Source organism: Salvia miltiorrhiza, chromosome 8 (assembly GCF_028751815.1).
Source record: "Salvia miltiorrhiza cultivar Shanhuang (shh) chromosome 8, IMPLAD_Smil_shh, whole genome shotgun sequence".
NCBI lineage: Eukaryota > Viridiplantae > Streptophyta > Magnoliopsida > Lamiales > Lamiaceae > Salvia > Salvia miltiorrhiza.
In genome coordinates this window covers 24970479-24989969 of record NC_080394.1, presented here as the reverse complement: position 1 = coordinate 24989969, position 19491 = coordinate 24970479, and the positions used below count along the sequence as shown (strand labels likewise).

Here is a 19491-nt window from a genome sequence, read left to right as displayed (position 1 = left end):
TGTTTGGGTTTCCTGCTGTTTCGAGTTTTCGTGTTTTCGTCTTTCGGGTTTCGTTTTTCGGTTTTTGTGTGTTTTTTAGTGTATCTCGGTTTTTGTGTTTAGTTTTTTTCGGGTGTTTTGCAATAATTCTTTGTAGTTAATGTTTTGCCTTTTCCTGTCTCTATATCTCAGTGTATGATTATGCATCCCCAAAAATTAAAAAAAATGAAAATTAAATTTTTTGGGGAGAGGGGGGTGGGTGGTGGGTTGGTGGGGTGGGGGTGGGGGTCGGTCAGTGGTCGAAAATCAGTTTTTGAAAAAATTAAAAAAAAAATTGGGGGGGGGGGGGTGGGGCTGGGGCTGGGTCAGCAATCAGAAAATCAATTTTTGAAAAAAAAATTTTTTGGGGGTGGGGGTGGGGGTGGGTCAGCAATCAGAAAATCTGTTTTTGAAAAAAAAAAAAAAAATTTGGGGGGGTGGGGGTGGGTGGGGTGGGGGTGGGGCGGGGGTGGGGCAGGGGTGGGGCAGGGGTGGGGTGGGGTTCAGGGGTGTGAGGGGGTGGGGTGAAATCTTATGCATTTATATATGAAACTTTATGCATTTTGATATGAACCTTCATGCATTTTCGTATTAAACTTTATGCATCTAAAATATACTCTATTTTGAGAAAATCTAATTTTTTTTTTAATTATTAAATCTGAAAATTACATTCCAATTTTACCCCTCTCCAGATTTTACCTTGAAATGCCTTGCCACGTGTCACCATCTTGATGCGCCACCGCCACATGTCATAAATGTGTGGTCTAGATTTGGATCTACGGATCTATTATAAGCATAGGGATCCACATGACCCCAACCCTATATATATATATATATATAAATATTTTTGTTAAGTGATTATATGCTTTTATTTATATAATTATAATAAAATTATAGTTTTTTATTGTATTTATAATTTTTATATAATAATTGAGTTAGTTTCTATTATATGTATAAAAAAGGTTAATTACATTTAAACTCATGAACTTTAAATTTTTTATGAATTTCCATGAATTTAATAGGTCGTTCAATATTATTTGCCACAATTATCTTAAATTCAGAAATGAGAAGCTGACATGATATTTTTTAAGTTGCCAAAAATATGATATGGAATTGTCGAATGATTAATAAAACAACGTTGTTTAGTTGATGTAATACGCCGTCGTTTAGAACCCATACCACCATCGACGCCAACAACTCTTTAATCGGCAACAGTAGCCGCAACAATAGCCCCGACTGCCACCATTGCACCATCGACACCAACAACTCAGAACCCACACCAATCAAGCCCTAGCTTTTCCTCCCTTTTGAATCTATCATCGTCTCTCTCCTCTTCGATTGGAGGTAGTGGCTGTAATAATTGCCTTGGCCGCCGCCGCCACACCGTCTCCAGAAACCACGATTGACATCAACAACTCAAAATCTACACCAATCGAGCCCTAGCTTTGCCCCCGTTCGAATCTACCGTTGTCCCCTTCCTCTTCAATTGGTGATAGTAGCCATGGAAATTGCCTCGGTCGTCACTGCCGCACCGTCTCTAAATACCACCACCGACACAAACAACTCAGAACCCACACCAATCGAGCCCTAGCTTTTTTCCCATTTTGAATCTACTGTTGTCTTCCTCCTCTGCAATCAGTGGTAGTAGCCGCAGCAATTGACCTGACCACCGCAGTCGACACCAATAACTCTCCCCATACTTCTCTTATCTCACACCCGACCGGATGTCCAGCAGCAAAGTCGCAGCGTCCCGACGCTGCCTTTTAATTTCCTCAACTGGATGATAGTTTGCCACCTTCATCTTCCTCTGTTACTAATTCAGACGAATGTAGTGAAGCCGCTGACCACTTCTCATTTATGGCCAAATAGAATTGCTCAGCTAGGGTTAGGGTAATTGATTTTAATCCTAATAGAATATAAATGACGTCGTTTCCTGTTATTTGAAAATAAAAGAATGTAGTTTCAATTAGATAAATAAAACGACGTCGTTTCCTGTTATTTGGGAATAAAACAACGTAGTTTCAATTAGATAAATAAAACGACGTCGTTTCCTGTTATTTGGGAATAAAACAACGTAGTTTCAATTAGGTAAATAAAACGACGTCGTTTAATTAAATGCCATGTAGGAGACAAAAGTTGTACCAAATTATATTGAACTTGTTCAATTTATGGATTTTTAGACAAATTTAAAGCTTATGCAAAAGTCAAAAATTGGTGCAAAGTTTATGAGTTTTAATATAATTAACCCTATTAAAAATAGAGTAAATATATAAAACTATCCACTTTCATATTGTAAAGATAAAAAATGTCCACTAAGATAAAAATAATAAAAACTATCCACTTTGTGGTTGAAAGGACGGAAATGCCCCTCAACCTAAAATAGCCCTTTCATGGCCTCTTCCTCTTTCACGGTTTCACGGTTTCACTCTCTCTCTATCTCTTCCTCTCAGATCGCCGGTGAAGCGCCGCTGCCCCGACCTCGGCCTCGTCGCCTCCGCCATCTCTTGCATCACCCCCCGCCGCGACTTTAGCCTCCCATGTAGAAGAGCATACCAGAGATGTAGAGAAGAGGCGCGAAGAGAAAAATCCCCTGGCGCTTGAGGAGGAAAGAGAGCAGGATCCAGACGAGGCGCTGCGTGGGGAGTTTAGAGAGAGAGAGAGATAGCTGAGGGAGGCGGCGGTTCCTCGCTGTCGCCAAGGTGAAGGTCAGTGCTGGGATTTTTTATCTGAGATGAGAGTAGATCTGAGAGAGAGCTATAAGGAGAAGGAGGGGTGAAAGGCGGCGATTGGCCTTATCGGCTGATGCCATCGCCGGGGGGAGTCCTGGTGTCGGTGTTTGCGGAGGGTAGATAGAGCAGGGAAGGCAAGGCACGCGGCGGTGCCGTTGCTGCCCGGCCACAGTCAGGCGGAGGCGGCAGTGCGGCTGGTGTCGTGTCACCGCCGGAGTCAGAGGGTGGCCGGCGCGCCATTGGAATCAGAGAATTAGGGTTTTTTTATGGTTGATGGATTGGGGAGGAAATGAAGAGGTGAGATTATACGAATTTAATTTCTGATTCTTCTGAATCTTCAGCGCGCGCCGGCGGCGAGCTGGTCGTAGATGGAAAGGTTTTGGCACTGGGCGAAGGGGCGGCTGATGAAGGGGATGCCGATTTTGTTGGTGGTGGAGTCGTGCGTGCCCGTCCACACGATCTGGTTGATGCGGAGCTTGTCCGGGTTGAGGGCGGACATCCAGTTCTCCAGGTCGGTGGCGCGGTAGTTGCAGCAGAGGAAATCGCAGCCGCAGCCAATTGAGATTACCGCCGCCACCGAGCTCTGCCCTCAATAGTTCGTCGTCGAATAGATTTTTGGTGAGATCTGCAGAGTAGATTAGACTCGTTTTTGTTAATTCTATGGAGGAACAAATATTGCGGAGGGAGAAGGTGATTTCGAAATATGGTGAATTTTTAGCTGCGGATGGGAACTCTTTGTCGTGAATCTATCTCTTAGCATCTGAGACTTCTTCGCCAACAGCTAGCTAATTGATATTCCTCTCTGTTGATCATGAATCTAGAGGGAAAGAATGTTGGGAAATTGCATAGCTAATTGGGATTTCCTATCTCTTGATCATTAATTTTAAAAAATAGCTTTAAAATTTTAAATTCAAAACTAGATCTATGAATTCGCAATTTAATGTTCTTAAATTCACAACTATAACTATGAATTCATAACTTAATGTTGTATTTTAATTGTAGATTGAATTGATTCGAATAATATTTTGTTGTATTTTGATTGTTGATTTAGAGGAATTGATGTATTTTGATGGTAGATTGAGTTGTTGTATTTTGGTGTTGTACAGCAATTTGATTGAGCTGTATAATTATTTTTTTAATGTTCTTAAATTCACAACCAAATTTATGAATTCGCAGCAGCTTAATGTTTTTGAATTCACGACCACATCTATGAATTCACAACTTAATATTCTTGAATTCACAACCAGATCTATTAATTCACAACTAAAACTCGAATTCGCAATCAAAATAAATTACAGTTTTAATTGTGAATTCAAACTTTAAAAACTCAAATTCACAACTACTTGAATTCACAACCAAAATAAATTCTAGTTGTGAATTAAATTCAGGTTGTGAATTCGACTGATTGTGAATTCACAACCAACATAAATATGGTTGTGAATTAAATTTTGGTTGTGAATTCGTTTGGTGTGAATTCACAACCAAAAAATTCTAGTTGTGAATTAAATTTTGGTTGTGAATTCGACTGATTGTGAATTAAATTTTGGCTGTGAATTCGACTAGTTGTGAATTCACAAACAAAAAATTCTGGTTGTGAATTCGACTGGTTGTGAATTCTCAATTCACAACTACTGTAAATTCACAACCAAAAAATTTTGGTTGTGAATTCACACGGGTTGTGAATTGCGGGATTTTTTAAAGGGGTGATGTAAAGTGGATATTTTTTTAATTTTTAATGTGAAGGGTATTTTGGTAACAGTGAACATTTTTTAAGTTTTTTATCTTAGTGGACATTTTTTATCTTTACAATATGAAAGTGGCCATTTTAAAAATCCACTCTTAAAAATATATATATATAAATATTTCTTGTGCACCGCACGGGATGCAAATACTAGTTCTAATTAAAGATCATAAATCCATAAGTGGAATTTATTAAATTCATAATTAAAGTTTATAATCTCAAATTAAAATTTATTAATCACAATAGATTAATTCATTTATAGTGAATAAATGGTACATTCGAATGTACTAGAGTGTGCTTCAATTATATATTATCTACACATAGAGATATCAGACCAAGTTATTAAAAATCTTGTTTATATTAATGTAAAAGAAAAACGAAATTCGAACTCAATAGCGAAAAATAAAGGATTCTGAGCACACTTGATGATAGCTAGTTTTGGAATAGTGAGATCTTAATCTTGATTTGAATTGACAGCAGCGAGAGTGGACAAGGATTTGGTGCTGAGAATAAGCACTCCATTTTAATAACCTAATTTTGATTAAAGGGGGATCAGCTACCATTATCCAATTTCTCAACCACCTAAAATTAATTCCTCTCTCTCTCTAGTTAGTGTCTGCCTCCATAACTATCTAGCATTGCATCTTTCACATAAAATTTTATTAACTCTTTTTGGTTTTTGCATGCCTTTTTACCATGTTTGGTAGGAGTAAGGATTTTGTGGTTTCAGAATTTGCACCTATATAAGCAGTTTGGTAGAAATTCCTAATTTCAGGTACAAGTTTACCACCCCTCATAAAACTAGCTTCCTAATAATTTCCCTTTATTCTCCCATCTTATCTCTCCCAATCTGAATCCGATCTTCAATACCACAAAATACTAAACATCTGTTGCTAAATTTCATCTTTTTCGAAAGTGGCCGTGAAGGTTTCTAAAAAGTGATCTCAACCAATTTTATTTTCAAGATTGGAGCCAAAGAAAAAAATATTGGTGATATATCACAATGATGAATCCCCTACTTTGTATTTCCTTTGTGGTCCGATTCTCATCTGAATGCATGTGGAGGAAACAAGTTCGCACCATTCACTTTTAGCATTCTAAAATTATATTTGTAGCGCTTCATCAGAATTTTGAGCAGAAGTTCCTCAGTTTGAAGGCGGCAATGAGATTCTATCACTGGCCGCGCCGCCTGCTCGTCGAAGCTCGAGACAGCGGCGGCGGCGGCTACAGCAGAGCGGCGAGCTTCGACAGGAACATGGTGATCATACTGGCGGCCTTGTTGTGCGCTTTGATATGCGCTCTCGGGGTAAACTCCATAGTGAGATGCATGCTGAGGTGCGCGGCCAGGATGAATATTAATCGGGGCGAGGCGCCGCCGCAGTTCGGGAGGAAGGGGCTGAGGAAGGCGGCGCTCCGGCATATCCCGGTGGAGGTGTACCAGGGGGTGGGGTCCACGGACTGCCCGATATGCCTTGGTGAGTTTGTGGATGGAGACAAGATGAGGGTGCTGCCCAAATGCCATCACTCCTTTCATGTGAAATGTGTTGATGTGTGGTTGGCCTCCCACACCTCGTGCCCCACGTGCCGCCACTCGCTCGCCCCCGACGGCGGCCGAGGAGCTGATTCTGCTGCTCAAGAGGTGGCCTAATTGCATTGTTTATATTTTCTTAGGATTAGTTTTATTTTGGATTTGCTTTGTTGTTTTTAAATGGCTTATGTGTGTCATGTAAATATTGGGAAAAAGTTCTTGGAGATGTTCGGTGTTTGGCTAATCTTATTTTGGAGAGATTATGAACTCCAACGCTTAATAAAATGTTTCAAGAATTTAAAAGATGTAAGTTTTCAAAAATTTATAAGTTATTAAATTGTTTGAATTATTAAGTTTAAAGGTTAAATAGAGAATTTTTGGTTACCGAGAGAAAATCCTCGTTAGAAAAACATTTTTAATTTTTAATTTTTATCAAACACTTTAAATAAGTTTATAAAACTTCTAAATAGCGTATGACATGTTTTAAAGATCTTACAAGCTCAACCAATCACCCTTATTTAGAATTTTTATAACACTATTGAGTCTTTGCAGTTAAAACATCGGGACTTCTCATTTTTTAATTTTTTAAATGAACCGTCCTTTTAATTTCTTTTCAGATAAGATCGAATGTACACAAATTAAGATTTTTTGTGCAATGAAAAAGAGAGGTTTCTTTCAGTTCTTTTGTGCATGTATGGGAAAGTTATGCGGAAATTGCAAAATTAATATAAATAATATGTTTCCGACACAATTAACCCATTTTGAAATATGATACCAATATCTTTGATGGCGGGCTAGAGTGTGTTGCAGCTTTTATTTATGTATTTATTTATCTGAATACCAAATATCATGTGATTATGTACTTGGGAAGTTGTGAGGTAAAAAGTAATTAAGATGGAGGTGGGTGTGATTGATGATATATATGGAATTGAAAAGCACATGGGATGTGCGAAGAATAAGTAAACATATCATGTTTGGATGTGGAACATATAGAATCGACAGTTTAGAGTGCTCCTAGAATGGAATCCCACTCTCTCTCTTACTTTCTCCCTCTCTCTCTCTTTCTTTAGTTTTATTTAAATTTTGGGTTGCAAACAAGCTAGGTTTTTTATCAAGAATTTTTACGTTAAAATGAACCTGGAATAAGATCTTGATTGACATTGGTTGAGGATGAAAACAACATTATTGGACCACTTATATGCCCGTTACTCGTAGTGTCATGTCAATATATATATATATATATATATATATATATATATATATATATATATATATATATATATATATATATTCCACCTGCCAAGAGTACGTCACTTTCTTTTTAAGACATAGTCCCACATCTTTTTCTTATAATTTATCCTTAAAAATACCCATTATTTACAAAAAAATCCACCTCTTATTCAATCTCAACCCCTTGTTCTTTTCTTCACTACATAAAAAACACCAATTATTTTATTAAATCCTGTGCCCAATCAAAGTCACATACTCTTGGCGGACGGAGGGAGCACTTCTAAATATATTCAAGTTGACCGATTGAAGGATACGAAGGTGGCACGTGTTCAGACTCACTTATGTCACGTCGGTCCTAAAGTCAACAAGCTTAAAGCAAAGTTAATCTTTAAAGTGTATCAAGTCATTCCGAATATCTAATGCTACAGAATTCGCATTAAACATGAATCCCGCTTTTCAGAAAAAAGTATAAGGATGTCTGTCGAATATCAACATGAACGTATGGATATGCAGATCTAGCTATCACAAGCATTCCTTGATACAACGAAAAGATTTCAACGGACAATAAATCAAATTATGAAAAAAGCTCTCTTCAACGGCCCTATTCAAAGTTGTAAAAATAGTCTAGGCTTACACTTTTAGGATCGAACTATGACGTGACAGGCTCGAAGCTCATGGAAAAATTACATAGAAATTTTAAAATGTACTTGTAGCATTCCCAACAAAATTTGAGAATTCTCTTATCTACAAACCTTCCAAAATTGACTATGTGAAATTAAGGTTCGAACACATCAAGTGGAATTTACTAACAACTTCGGTCTTCCATGTGAACTTTCGAGTCTTTCACATTATAGATTGATTGCGAAAGTGTAAGTCTAAATTATTTTAATTATTTTATCAAAGTTTAGGCTATTTTTTGCATTTATTAAAGTTAGAGCTGTTTTCACAAGTTTCATTAAGGTTTTGCCCATATTTTATATAGGTTTTAAAAATTCTAACCATTTTTACAAATTACTCCCTCCGTCCAATTGATCTTGTCCCGTTTTCATTTTTATTTGTCCCACCATCTTGTCCCATTTCTATAAATAACCCTCCTACTTTATCACTTTATCACTTTCTCTCTCCTACTTTATCACATTCTCTCTCTTTCTCTCTCCTAGTTTTATCTACACACTTAACATTACTATTACTCTCCTTAATAACCGTGCCCAACCCAAATGGGACAAGCCCAATGGGACGGAGGGAGTACATCATTGTCTGAGTCTTAAACTACAAATAACCCTTATTTTTATGCATATACCAAAAAAAACAAAAAACAAAATACACCCTAAATTATCATTGTATAAATCAACCACCTCTAGGCGCTACTACTTGGACTAAATGAGTTATTCTATTTAACATAAACTTTTTTTAGAGGAAAAAGAACTATTCCCTCCGTCCCATTATAAATGGCCCGTATTCTATTTTGGGACGTCCCACTATAAGTGACATATTTCCACAAATGGAAAAATTTAACCCTTAAAAAGGTGTAGGCCCTACAACTTTTAATCAATTTACACTATCTCTTTAATTCTCGTGCCGAAAAGTTTTGAGCCACTTATAGTGGGATAGATGAAATAATATATTAATCGGAACGAACAATATCAAGAAGCCAGTGAGGGAACACCGACGTCCCAATTATTACATCGTCAGAAGAAAAAGAAAAAAAAAACTTGGCAAGCTCGTGAGCCCCCTTATTTGCAACACGACGAACATGCCGGAATTCAAAAACAACATACTTGCGAGCATGCTCAAAACCTGTCTAGAGATCATCACTCAGCGATTCTAAACCTCGATATATATCATGGAACACACGTATAGCCAAGAAAGAGATATATAGTAAACATGATCAGCAGCCCAACATCCCTTTCTAGACAAAAGCTGATTGCCAAAAGCAGACGAAGCGAGGCGACAACCACGTCAACACGCTGCAGCCCACGGCGAGGCAGAATCCAATGGTCATCTCCTTCCAACGGGAGCAGCCGCTCCTTAAAGTTACTCCACATCTTCTCGCATCCATGGAAGTTGGACGCCACTGAGACGTCGTGCACATAAACCTCACATTAACATCAAACCACCTTTTGAGGCCTTCAACTCCAAACTTGACATCATGCTGAAATGCCAATTCACCTTCACGAAACTCCAAAAATCGACTCTTTCCATAAATCACAAACCAGGAACATACAATGGACAGACCAAGAGCAAATTTCAATAGAGGTGACATGATGCCGAACTAAATTTCCATCCGTGACAATCAAGTCATTAACCATACGCTACACGAAATGCTTTGTCTTTAAGAGACCAAATAAACTTCATCTTGCGTGGTTGTGTGTTCATGCAACATAAGTAGCTTGTTTTAACTGAATATCTGCCTCTCTCATCATAGCTCTAATAGCATCACATAACTTGATAAAAAAGACACCCGCAATCACATGAGGCAAGAAGAGGACATAATCTTTTCATTCTTGTGTGTCAACACTTTACATGGCGTTGTTCACCATACCCGATATCCAATTACCAGTGAGGGCTTGTACCATGAATGCCTTGCCTAAGAAGTTCACAACCTCAACATAAGGAACGCCAATTAGGCAGGACCTCAGCATTCATTAACGACACTGAGGAATGAGGAATCAATTCTCCAAATGTGTTTAGCAAGCAAGACTTGATTGAAATTCACCAAACTTTGAAAACCAAGTTCACCGTGGGATTTCGGTCCCTCCTCCCAGTCGCCCCACTAGAATTTGGAGCAAATTTTCTCAATATCCGTACAGATGTCAATTAGCCATAATATAATGGGAATAGATTGAAGCACTGTTTTCCACCCCAAGAAAAACAACAATGTTTCCAGCTACCAAGTTTCTTGCTAGTCGAATTGCATTATCTTTTTTCTCACAATGATAGTCGGTAATCCCAAATACGTTGAATGCCCTTGTGTTTCCTTAATGCACAAAGTTCCACAACACCATCAATCTCATGTTGATTGGAGCCCAGACTGAAAGTAAATGAAAGATTTATCGTCTTGGCCTGAAACTCTTTCTTATTTGCACAACAAGTCTCTAAACTCGTTTACCATCCTTTGCTCTATTTTGAAAAAGATTAGGCTATTGTCGACGAAGAACAAATTACTAATAATCATCGGACAAGAACGTGCCAACAAAATAGACCCCGAGCCTCGTAACAACGAATACAAAAATGAGAGGTGAAAGCAGGCAGACTTGACGAAGCCCTCGGAATCATAAAATTTGCAATTAATCACAAAGAAAAATTCCACCCAAGACACATAATGCATGATGAGATAAATAATACGCTTGAGGAATCTCGTAGCAAGCATCATCGCTCGTAAAAAACTCCACTCCACCCGATCATACACTTTACTCATGTGAAGCTTTACTGCGGCGTATCCCACCTCTCCCTTCTGTTTAATGCATCCATTCGTATCCAGTAAAATAGAATCAGAGATTTAGCGACCAAAAATGAACTCACTTCATCAACAACATCATTCAAAAATCCATGAGTGATTTATTTATTTTTCCTATTAACATAGTATCCCTTACATTCCACAAACATGAAACTACATCACCTAAATACCTCTTTTTGGTCATCTTTAAGAATTCGGGATGATTCTCAAAAGAAAAAGAAATATTTCGGAGTTTAATTCTCATAATAATAAGCTCACATTAAGAATCAATTGAGAGGCTGCAACAATAGTATCAATAAACCTATAACCTAACTCAATTGAGAGGATGCAACAATAGTATCAATAAACCTATAATCTAACTAAAAGGTTGAACGTTTCTTAACGTAAGATAATTTATTTGGATAACTCGGCGGAGAGAGCGGTAGCCAAGGAAGAGATGGTGGTCGGAGACAATCCACGGCTCCCGCCCAAGTACCATTTCTGTATCATCTCAGCCACGTTCGCATTGTTCACCTCCATCTTTGATTCTTCCTTCCCCTCCGTTGAAAATACAATCTATATATAACCATACAGTAGGGTTAGATTTAAATTTATAATATACTCCTTTCATCCTTAAAAAATAACCATACAAAAAGTGGCATTGATTTTAACAAAAATGGTTGAGTTTACTATGAGTGGAGAAAGAATCTCACATCAAACGTAGTATTATAATAATTAATTAAGTGTATTGTGAGTTGAGAAATGAGCCCATGATAAATAGAATAGGTATTGTGGGGTAGTTTCTATAAATAAAAAGATACTTTTTAATAGTTTTATATATGTACCAAAATGACAAATAAAATATTTTATAGGGACAGAGGGAGTATTAAAAATAAAATTTCAATTTGAAATATTTCAAATCAATTTAAGTGACAATTTTGTTATTACAAACAATTTTGATGTAAATTTGCTTAAGAGTTATTTCCTCCATCTCATTAGTATGTTCCAATTACTATATTGAGACTTCCCACTAGTGATGCCTCGTACCATTTTCAATAAACATTTAACCATATAAAATGTTATTAACAATAGGCCAAACTTACTTAAAAAAAATCTTTCATTATCTTCTACCAACTCACTTTATACACTAACTACACTCTTCTAAATCTTCGTGTCCAAAAATTGATTAAATTAAATTAAATTTTAGTAAAACTAAATTATATATATATATATATATATATATATATATATATACCTATATATAGGGAGAAGATCCATGGAGAATGCTAAATATTTTGAGAATAGAGAATGCGTTCGAATAAGTCTGTAATTTCGATGAATAAATCAATATATCGTATGAATAAGATTTTTGGCCATGGTTCGAATCCTGATAGGGGTGAGATTTTCACTATTTTTACCATATTTACTGAATACATCTATTCATTATTTATGCTGATATGTTCGTAAAATTTATAAACTTATTCGTTATTTTTTATTCTCTCGAAAAATATAATTCTCTATGGATCCCTACCCTATATATATATATATAATTAATAAAAATAATCATTAAATATGTATAAATATATATTACTATATGAGATCCCCTATATGTGGTGAGATTTTAGATTGATTTGTGGGTGTTGATTTCATGTATCCTATGACTGATATTTACCTAGAGGGCGAAACTTTTTACCAAGGTTTGAATCCTGGAGGGAGCGAAAATTTTACCATTTTCTTTAATATTGTTATTCATCAGTATATATTGTCTTATTCAACGCTATATATTGTCTTATTCATTGTACGCATGATCTCATGAAAAATAGCAATCTCACTGAAATGCACCTCTATGTATATACATACTAGATTTACAGTTCGTGCAATGCACGGAAAAACGATATTTATCTTGAGTAATTATAACAATCCAAGTAATTATTTATTTATGTAGTCGAAATAAAATATATTCTCCTTATATATACATATTTTAGAATCTTACAATAATCCAAGTAATTATTTATTTATGTAGTCGAAATATATTGTTGATATTTATCTTGAGTCAATTTTGGATTAAAAACGATAATAACTTGAATTGTATATATTGTGTAATATTTATACATCTTTAAATAATTTAGTTGCACATTTTAAGTATTAAATATCATTATTCCATTAATTGGAAGACACAAAGTAATAGTCTCTCCATCCACAAAAAAATACAGTTCATTTGTGCTATATTAGAATGTTCACAAAAATTAATCTCTTTTTATTTTTTGGGAAACTTTAATATATATTACATGGTGGTCCCTTTCTCCACTCATAATAATACAATTAATTTTAATTTTTAACATTTCTTTTTAAGTGAGACCCTTTCTCTACTCACAATACATTGAACTATTTTTATTAAAACTCGTATCATCCCCTTCTAGAACTATTTTTATGTGGACGGAGAGCGTAATACTTAATATTCATATATGCATTTAAATTGAGAAATTATGAAATTTTATTTAGATATTTATAATAAAATTATATTTTATCGTATTTATAATTTTTTACTATATGATAATTGAGTTAATATTTATATTTTCTACATAAAAAATATAAAAGCGTTTCTCATACATTTTACTAGTGCAAATACTAATTCATTTTAAAATATAACTAGGAATTGTAAAATATGATGAATTCGTTGTAAGATTAATAAATTAAAAAAAGTGAAAATTTGGTCCTCATGCAATTCTAACTTAGTACAGAATTCATTTTAATTTAGCAACGAAATGTAAGCTATTTTGGCATGAAATGATTACCTGGACGGTAGGAGCAGCAGTAGTTGGAAAGTAAAATGTAATGGTAGAATGTGGGTTGAAATATTTGGATTGGAAGAAATGGACGACTTGTTCCAAAGCAGCTTCTTCTTCCTCCTCGTACTTATCCTCTTCAGCCAAACGCTCCCTAACAGAATTCTCCAACTGCACTCCGTATTGCGACCCTTTTATCTCCTTAATCACCACCACGCGTATCAGCTTCTCCACCGGAGCTGTAATTATTATAATATGTGTTTGAGAAATTTAAGTTAGAAAAACAGATTTTGAGAGATGTTTCTTACCAGAAATTAGGGCGTCGAAGAGATCGTCGTCTTGTGCTAAGTCGGCGGGAGATTTGCCTTTCCATTTTTGGAGATGGGTCCCAATCTGAGGGTCCAAGTAAACTCCAATTGCTGTGAACTTAATCTGGAGGAAATGTATCTCTATGTCCGTAATTCCTATTATTTATATAATAAGAGAAAGCATGACATGGTTAAGAGGCAATACTTTATTTTAGCCAAAATCAGATAATAAAAGAAAATTATATTTATATGAATAAAATTGTAGAAATAATAATATTTATGACAAAAATATCTTTATAGCACATCGTCATCGGACCACCGATGCAAACTTTCGACTTCACCGATGGTCCTATAACGATGGGCTATATATTGTTCAAAATTTTCTTTCGTATAGAATACATTAGGATATGATTTTGTGGCAATCAGTCATCGTGTTTCATGTGTAATTTCGATAAAAAGAGCTATTGTCATAGTTTTAATGTGATTGTGCGGTTTCAGATGGACTTCAACGGCTAAGATTTCTACTTGTAGTATATTTATTGTATTTCTTAGTTAATTACACTTCAGTTTTAGTTTTTATCTCTGTGATTGAGAGGGAAAAATACAGCAAAAGAGAGAGGAAAGTAAAAGTGCAGTGCCCAATAGGCTTAAAGTCTGACATTTTTCATTTCTTGAGCTGTAGATTGTAATCGATTCTTCTCGTAGTCGTTGATGTTGATTAGTGAAGAAGAGAGCTCTGCAGTAGATGTAGATCATTTAAGATCGAACCACATAAATATTGTGTCTTTAGATTTGTTTGTGTCTTCATTTTATCTCCTGGTCTTAGCTTCATAAATTGGTTTAAGAAGCAATGCTTCTAACTGTTTCTTGAGCACAAATTCACAGCACTGTCACTGGTCAAGTGATATATTATTTTGTGGGTGCTTAGTTGCGATTATAGTCATATATACATATTACTCTCTCTATCTTACAAAAACATGAACATTTATAAGTGGCACAGATTTTAAGAAATGTTAAGTAAAAGTGTATTGTGAGTGGAAAAAGGATCTCACTTGATAAAAATAGAGATGAAAAGTAAAGGGATTGTGGTGGGGTAGTGTACCAAAATAGAAATGTTCATATTTTTGTGATACGGAGGGAGTATATCTTAATTCGGGTTCGATTCAGTATTCAATTCGAACTTTTAATATTCGAATACAAAATTTTATGATTCGAATACAAATACAAATACTTTTTTTGATTTGATTAGTTATCATATACAATTCGAAAATTATGATATTCGATTCTATAATAATAATAATAATAATAATAATAATAATAATAATAATAATAATAATAATAATAATAATATTAATAATAATAATAATAATAATAATAAAGTAAAATAAACAAAAAATAATATTTATTTAGATAAAAATGAACAACAATAGTGAAAATCAAAGCTTTAAAAAGACTTTGATTCTAAATATAATTCAAGTGAAAGTGTTTTATTTAAAATATTATTTTAGAATTTTTCTCTATCAAAATCATGAATTAAAATATATTCGATTTGAATCAAATAATAGGAGGACGGATCGAATATTAGGAATTTTCGAATCGAATATTCGATTTATATTGTAAAAATTATACTTGTAAAGAAATGAAACGAATACTCGATTCGATTCGAATATTCGCGAATTAGTGTACAAATCGAATACGAATAGTAAATAAGATTCTAAAGATATTCCAAAAACCAATTCAAATATACAATCATCTTTACGAATATGAATAACATTTAATTTGATTCGATTTGTTTATATCCCTAGTCACGACTCACTCTGTTTGTTTGTGTGTGTAAAGAAAAAACTACCCAAAAGCATCTGATTGAAAGAAATTTTTAAGTCGGAGCCGACTAGCTAGAAAAGTCAATCGGATCTTTATTCTTATACCCTTACATGGGCTGATATGTTTTAAGGAAAAAACCAAAGCTGGCCCAATATCAGGCCGGGTTGAATTCTAATAGTAAGAGACATTTTCAATCTTCCCAAACATTTTAAGCATAAAAATATGTATTTGTTTCAAAAATCATGATATTTATTTCTGCTTTGGAGGGCAATCCGTTACAAACTCTTTTCAACTATATATATTATGCTTCATTCTTTCTCCAGTATTTTTTACTTCTACGCTTTATAAATAACCCATTGATGTACAACATATACCAACTACTAAAGGATAACAGAGACTATCTATAAATAGAAGTATATATATTCTATGAATGACCATTGTATTAATGCCATCAACCCACACTTTCACAATTAAAGATTAAATTTGAATTGCCCCTTTTATTTTTTTCATTTATTTTTTACTCCTAAATACAACGAACTAACCATTTTCGTATTAGCACCAAAGCACCCATAAGGTCAATTTTGGCAAAATGAACTACTCCTATTAACTAGTTAACATATTTTTCTACTCCCTCCGTCCCACAAGAGTGTGCCATTATTTCTAGTTTGAAACATCCTACAAAAATGTGTATTTGTTATTTTTGAACACCACCCCACCACTAACTATTTATTACTTACTTTTATTAAAGTGAATCATTTTTGCAGCTTCTAATTCAATCATCTAACATTTTATTAAAACTGGTGTCATCAAAAGTGATGCATACTCTCGTGGAACGAAGGGAGAGAGTAGTAAACTGTCAAACATATACCAACATATATTCTCTCTTCTAATATATATATCACGTCAAAAACTATTTATATGTTCTAATTTTGTAAGAAAGTAACGAGCTTCTGGTATGACAAATAATTAGAAATTCCAAAATTATAGGTTTGGAAAATTAATGAAATTACACGATTGATTATTCATGCACTTTAAAATTGGGATTAGTACGAAAAACTAAACATTAAAACGGCAAGATCCATTACATGGGATCCTCTATCTCACTTTTAATTTGGTGTCTCTCCGTGTCCTAATTTCAATTTTGTATTGTTTTTAATTATTTTTTCTCCAATTCTAATCTATTATAATGTAGTATAATTTTGAAATAATTAACTAGGGTTCATTAATCAAATCCAAGGATCCACTATAAGTTTTATAACGATGAGAAATCATAGATGATTAAAAAATAAAATAAAAAGTAAAATTGAAATGGATAAAAAAAATGTATTTCTAGTATTTTTAATACTTGCAATATTGCTTACCATGAGCCAGCAAGGACAATGGCTTGGTGATGGTTATTTGTGGAGGAAATGGAACTTCATCCACCATCACAGCCTCCACCTCATTACTACCCACTGCATAATAACCCATAATATATATATATATATTATTACTTCACCACAAACTATCAAATGTAGATATTACCCCTTTATCATATGATTCATATCAGTTTCTATCATTATTTAATACTTCATTTTCAGTGTAAATATTATTTTTTTGAATTTAAAAGGCATGTGTGCAATCATATAATATTAACGAGAGAGAGATTTCTTACTCTAGCTGTGATCTCTGCGACTGCAAGGAGTTGTTTGAGAGAAGATTTGTGGAAGAAGAAGAAGAAGAAGAAGAGGAGGAGAGAGAAATTGAAAAACCAAATGCAAAAGCGTAATGTTTATAAATGTGTGGGGAGACAAGAATTTAAGTTACCTGCCGACCTGCCTCTCAAGCAGAGAAAGGTGGTTGAGTAATTTAAATTTAAATTACATGAAAATAGAGTTAATTAATTTATATAGTAGCTTATATTTATATTATTTGTTCATAAAACTAGAGAAACTCTATCTAGTACATATGTTTATTGCAGTTCATTGTAATTAATTCTGTTGCAACTAAATTTCTCTGTGTTGTCTGAGTGGTGTGGGTTTTAAATTTATTTGTAAATAAGAAATGAAAAGATTAGGTAGGGAAATACGGAATAATTTTTAATTAGATCAGAAAGGAGAGTTGAAGAAACGAAAGTACGTATGATCACATGGCTGCATGAGCATCACAAGATCTACCTAACAAGACTCCTTCCCTTACTTATAATTGGTCCAAAATATATATCAATGAATCATTAATTTATGCAGCTTTTATATTGGAATGGTTGATAGATGACAACAGAAATGTCAAGAGAGGACTAAATTATAACTAAATCAACACTAGATCATGATAGTAATAATAGTCACATTTTCCTCCCATGTATAATTAGTAGGCTATTACATAGAAGTGAAGTTTACTAAGTGCACAATTAAAATTAAGATAGTGAATATTTCTTGCTTGTATGGAAGGAAATTGCAAAAAAATTATCCAATTCCACTCTCCAGAAACTAAACATTTTTGGTAAGTTTAATTTGAGGAAATTTGATCGTGATGAAGCCCTAATTGATTCGAGGGCGAATTATTTCTCACATGGAGAGAATGACGGAGATGAAGTCGCATTGGTTTATTTGGAGAAGTTCAATCCTCTTTCGGCTTAAAAGTTATGCTATACAATTTAAATGTTTAAGTCTTTTTTATATATTCTCTATGTGTTAACATTTAATTTACTTTTTTGTTGTTATGAAAAAATGATGATTTTTTGATTTTATCATTATCAATATATCAGAAATTGAGGAGTTTCCTAATCTGTATATTTCAACGTTGTTTTCTGTATTGTGAGAACCAATAAAATTGAGTTGTGTTATAGTGTAGTGGGGTAAAATATGTAGTTCCCATTTTCCTCGACAGACCCCTATTAGGATCTGACCTGAATCATGTAATACCCATTCACAAGGCAAGTCTAAAAGGGAGACCCAACCAAGGGTCATAGTCCTAGCACATGTATGACAATGGCAAAGGCAAAAAGGCTTAACCCCAGAGGGCTCTAGTAAGGATAAAGGTAAATCCTCTCTATACTTTTTTACACCGATGATTTGGAGGATGCTAATGAAGTCGAGAGGCAAAGGCAACATATGGAACAAATGGCCAAGGAGCTAAAAGAACTAAAAAAAATTCAACGTTTGACGAACTCACGATGACACAGAGGTCTCCTATACTCCAAGGAAACGAAGGATGTGCCAAATGAGGGAATGAAAAAGGAAAAATTGAAGTCCCAAACGATGAATAAGAGTTTTTATCAAACCCCAAAGAAGCGGCAAGTCAACGACACCCCACTGAAAGATATACCCGGCATACTACAATAGCCAAACCCAGGGTCGAGGAATAGAAAACTTATATTCGGGGAGGGGTGTGGGAATAACTCGAAGAAGCCCTTTCTCTGAGGATTTACAAGCTGATCCTTTACCCAAACACTTCAAACCCATAACTTTCGAGTATGACGGGGAAATAGACCCTGATGAGCACTTAGCTTGACTTGAAAACATGTCCCTCTTACACCAATATATGGAAAGTGTTTGTCACCACCCTCATTTAACCAAAAAAATAGATTTTGGATTATCTTTTTTAGGGAAAAAAATAGATTTTGATTAAAAACAAAAAAATTGAGTAGTTCGCATATTTATAGGCAATTGACGCGACCGTACTTCGGATTTTAATCCAAGCTGTCGTATTGGTCAACGTACAAATAAATTTATAACCTTGCCCAAAACAAGCGTAGTGCCTAATGGTAAGCAATGGTCGATCCCATAGAGAGTTGGTGCAGCTTGTCTCTTGTCACGAACAAAAATAGGAAAAAAAGTTTGGGGTGAACTATCGTCCTGGTCACGAGACACCTCTCGGGACTAAACTCAACTTGACTTGAAATAACTACATAAA

At 34.7% G+C, this 19491-nt stretch overlaps 2 protein-coding genes across 2 annotated transcripts; one reads left to right on the top strand and one right to left on the bottom strand.

Moving 5' to 3' along the window:
- The first annotated feature begins 5114 nt into the window (after window positions 1-5114).
- LOC130997204 (RING-H2 finger protein ATL74-like) lies at window positions 5115-6191 on the top strand. Its single transcript, XM_057922455.1, has one exon. It carries the CDS (start codon window positions 5651-5653, stop codon window positions 6134-6136), a length of 486 nt encoding a protein of 161 aa, XP_057778438.1. The 5' UTR covers window positions 5115-5650; the 3' UTR covers window positions 6137-6191.
- A 4593-nt stretch (window positions 6192-10784) lies between these two features.
- On the bottom strand, window positions 10785-17392 carry LOC130997202 (chalcone isomerase-like protein 2). The gene is made up of 5 exons (XM_057922454.1): window positions 17255-17392; window positions 16962-17054; window positions 13777-13932; window positions 13478-13707; window positions 10785-11258 (listed from the first exon to the last, which is right to left on the bottom strand). Coding segments are annotated over exons 1-5 (642 nt in total). The 5' UTR covers window positions 17256-17392; the 3' UTR covers window positions 10785-11096.
- Between the last annotated feature and the right edge of the window lie 2099 nt (window positions 17393-19491).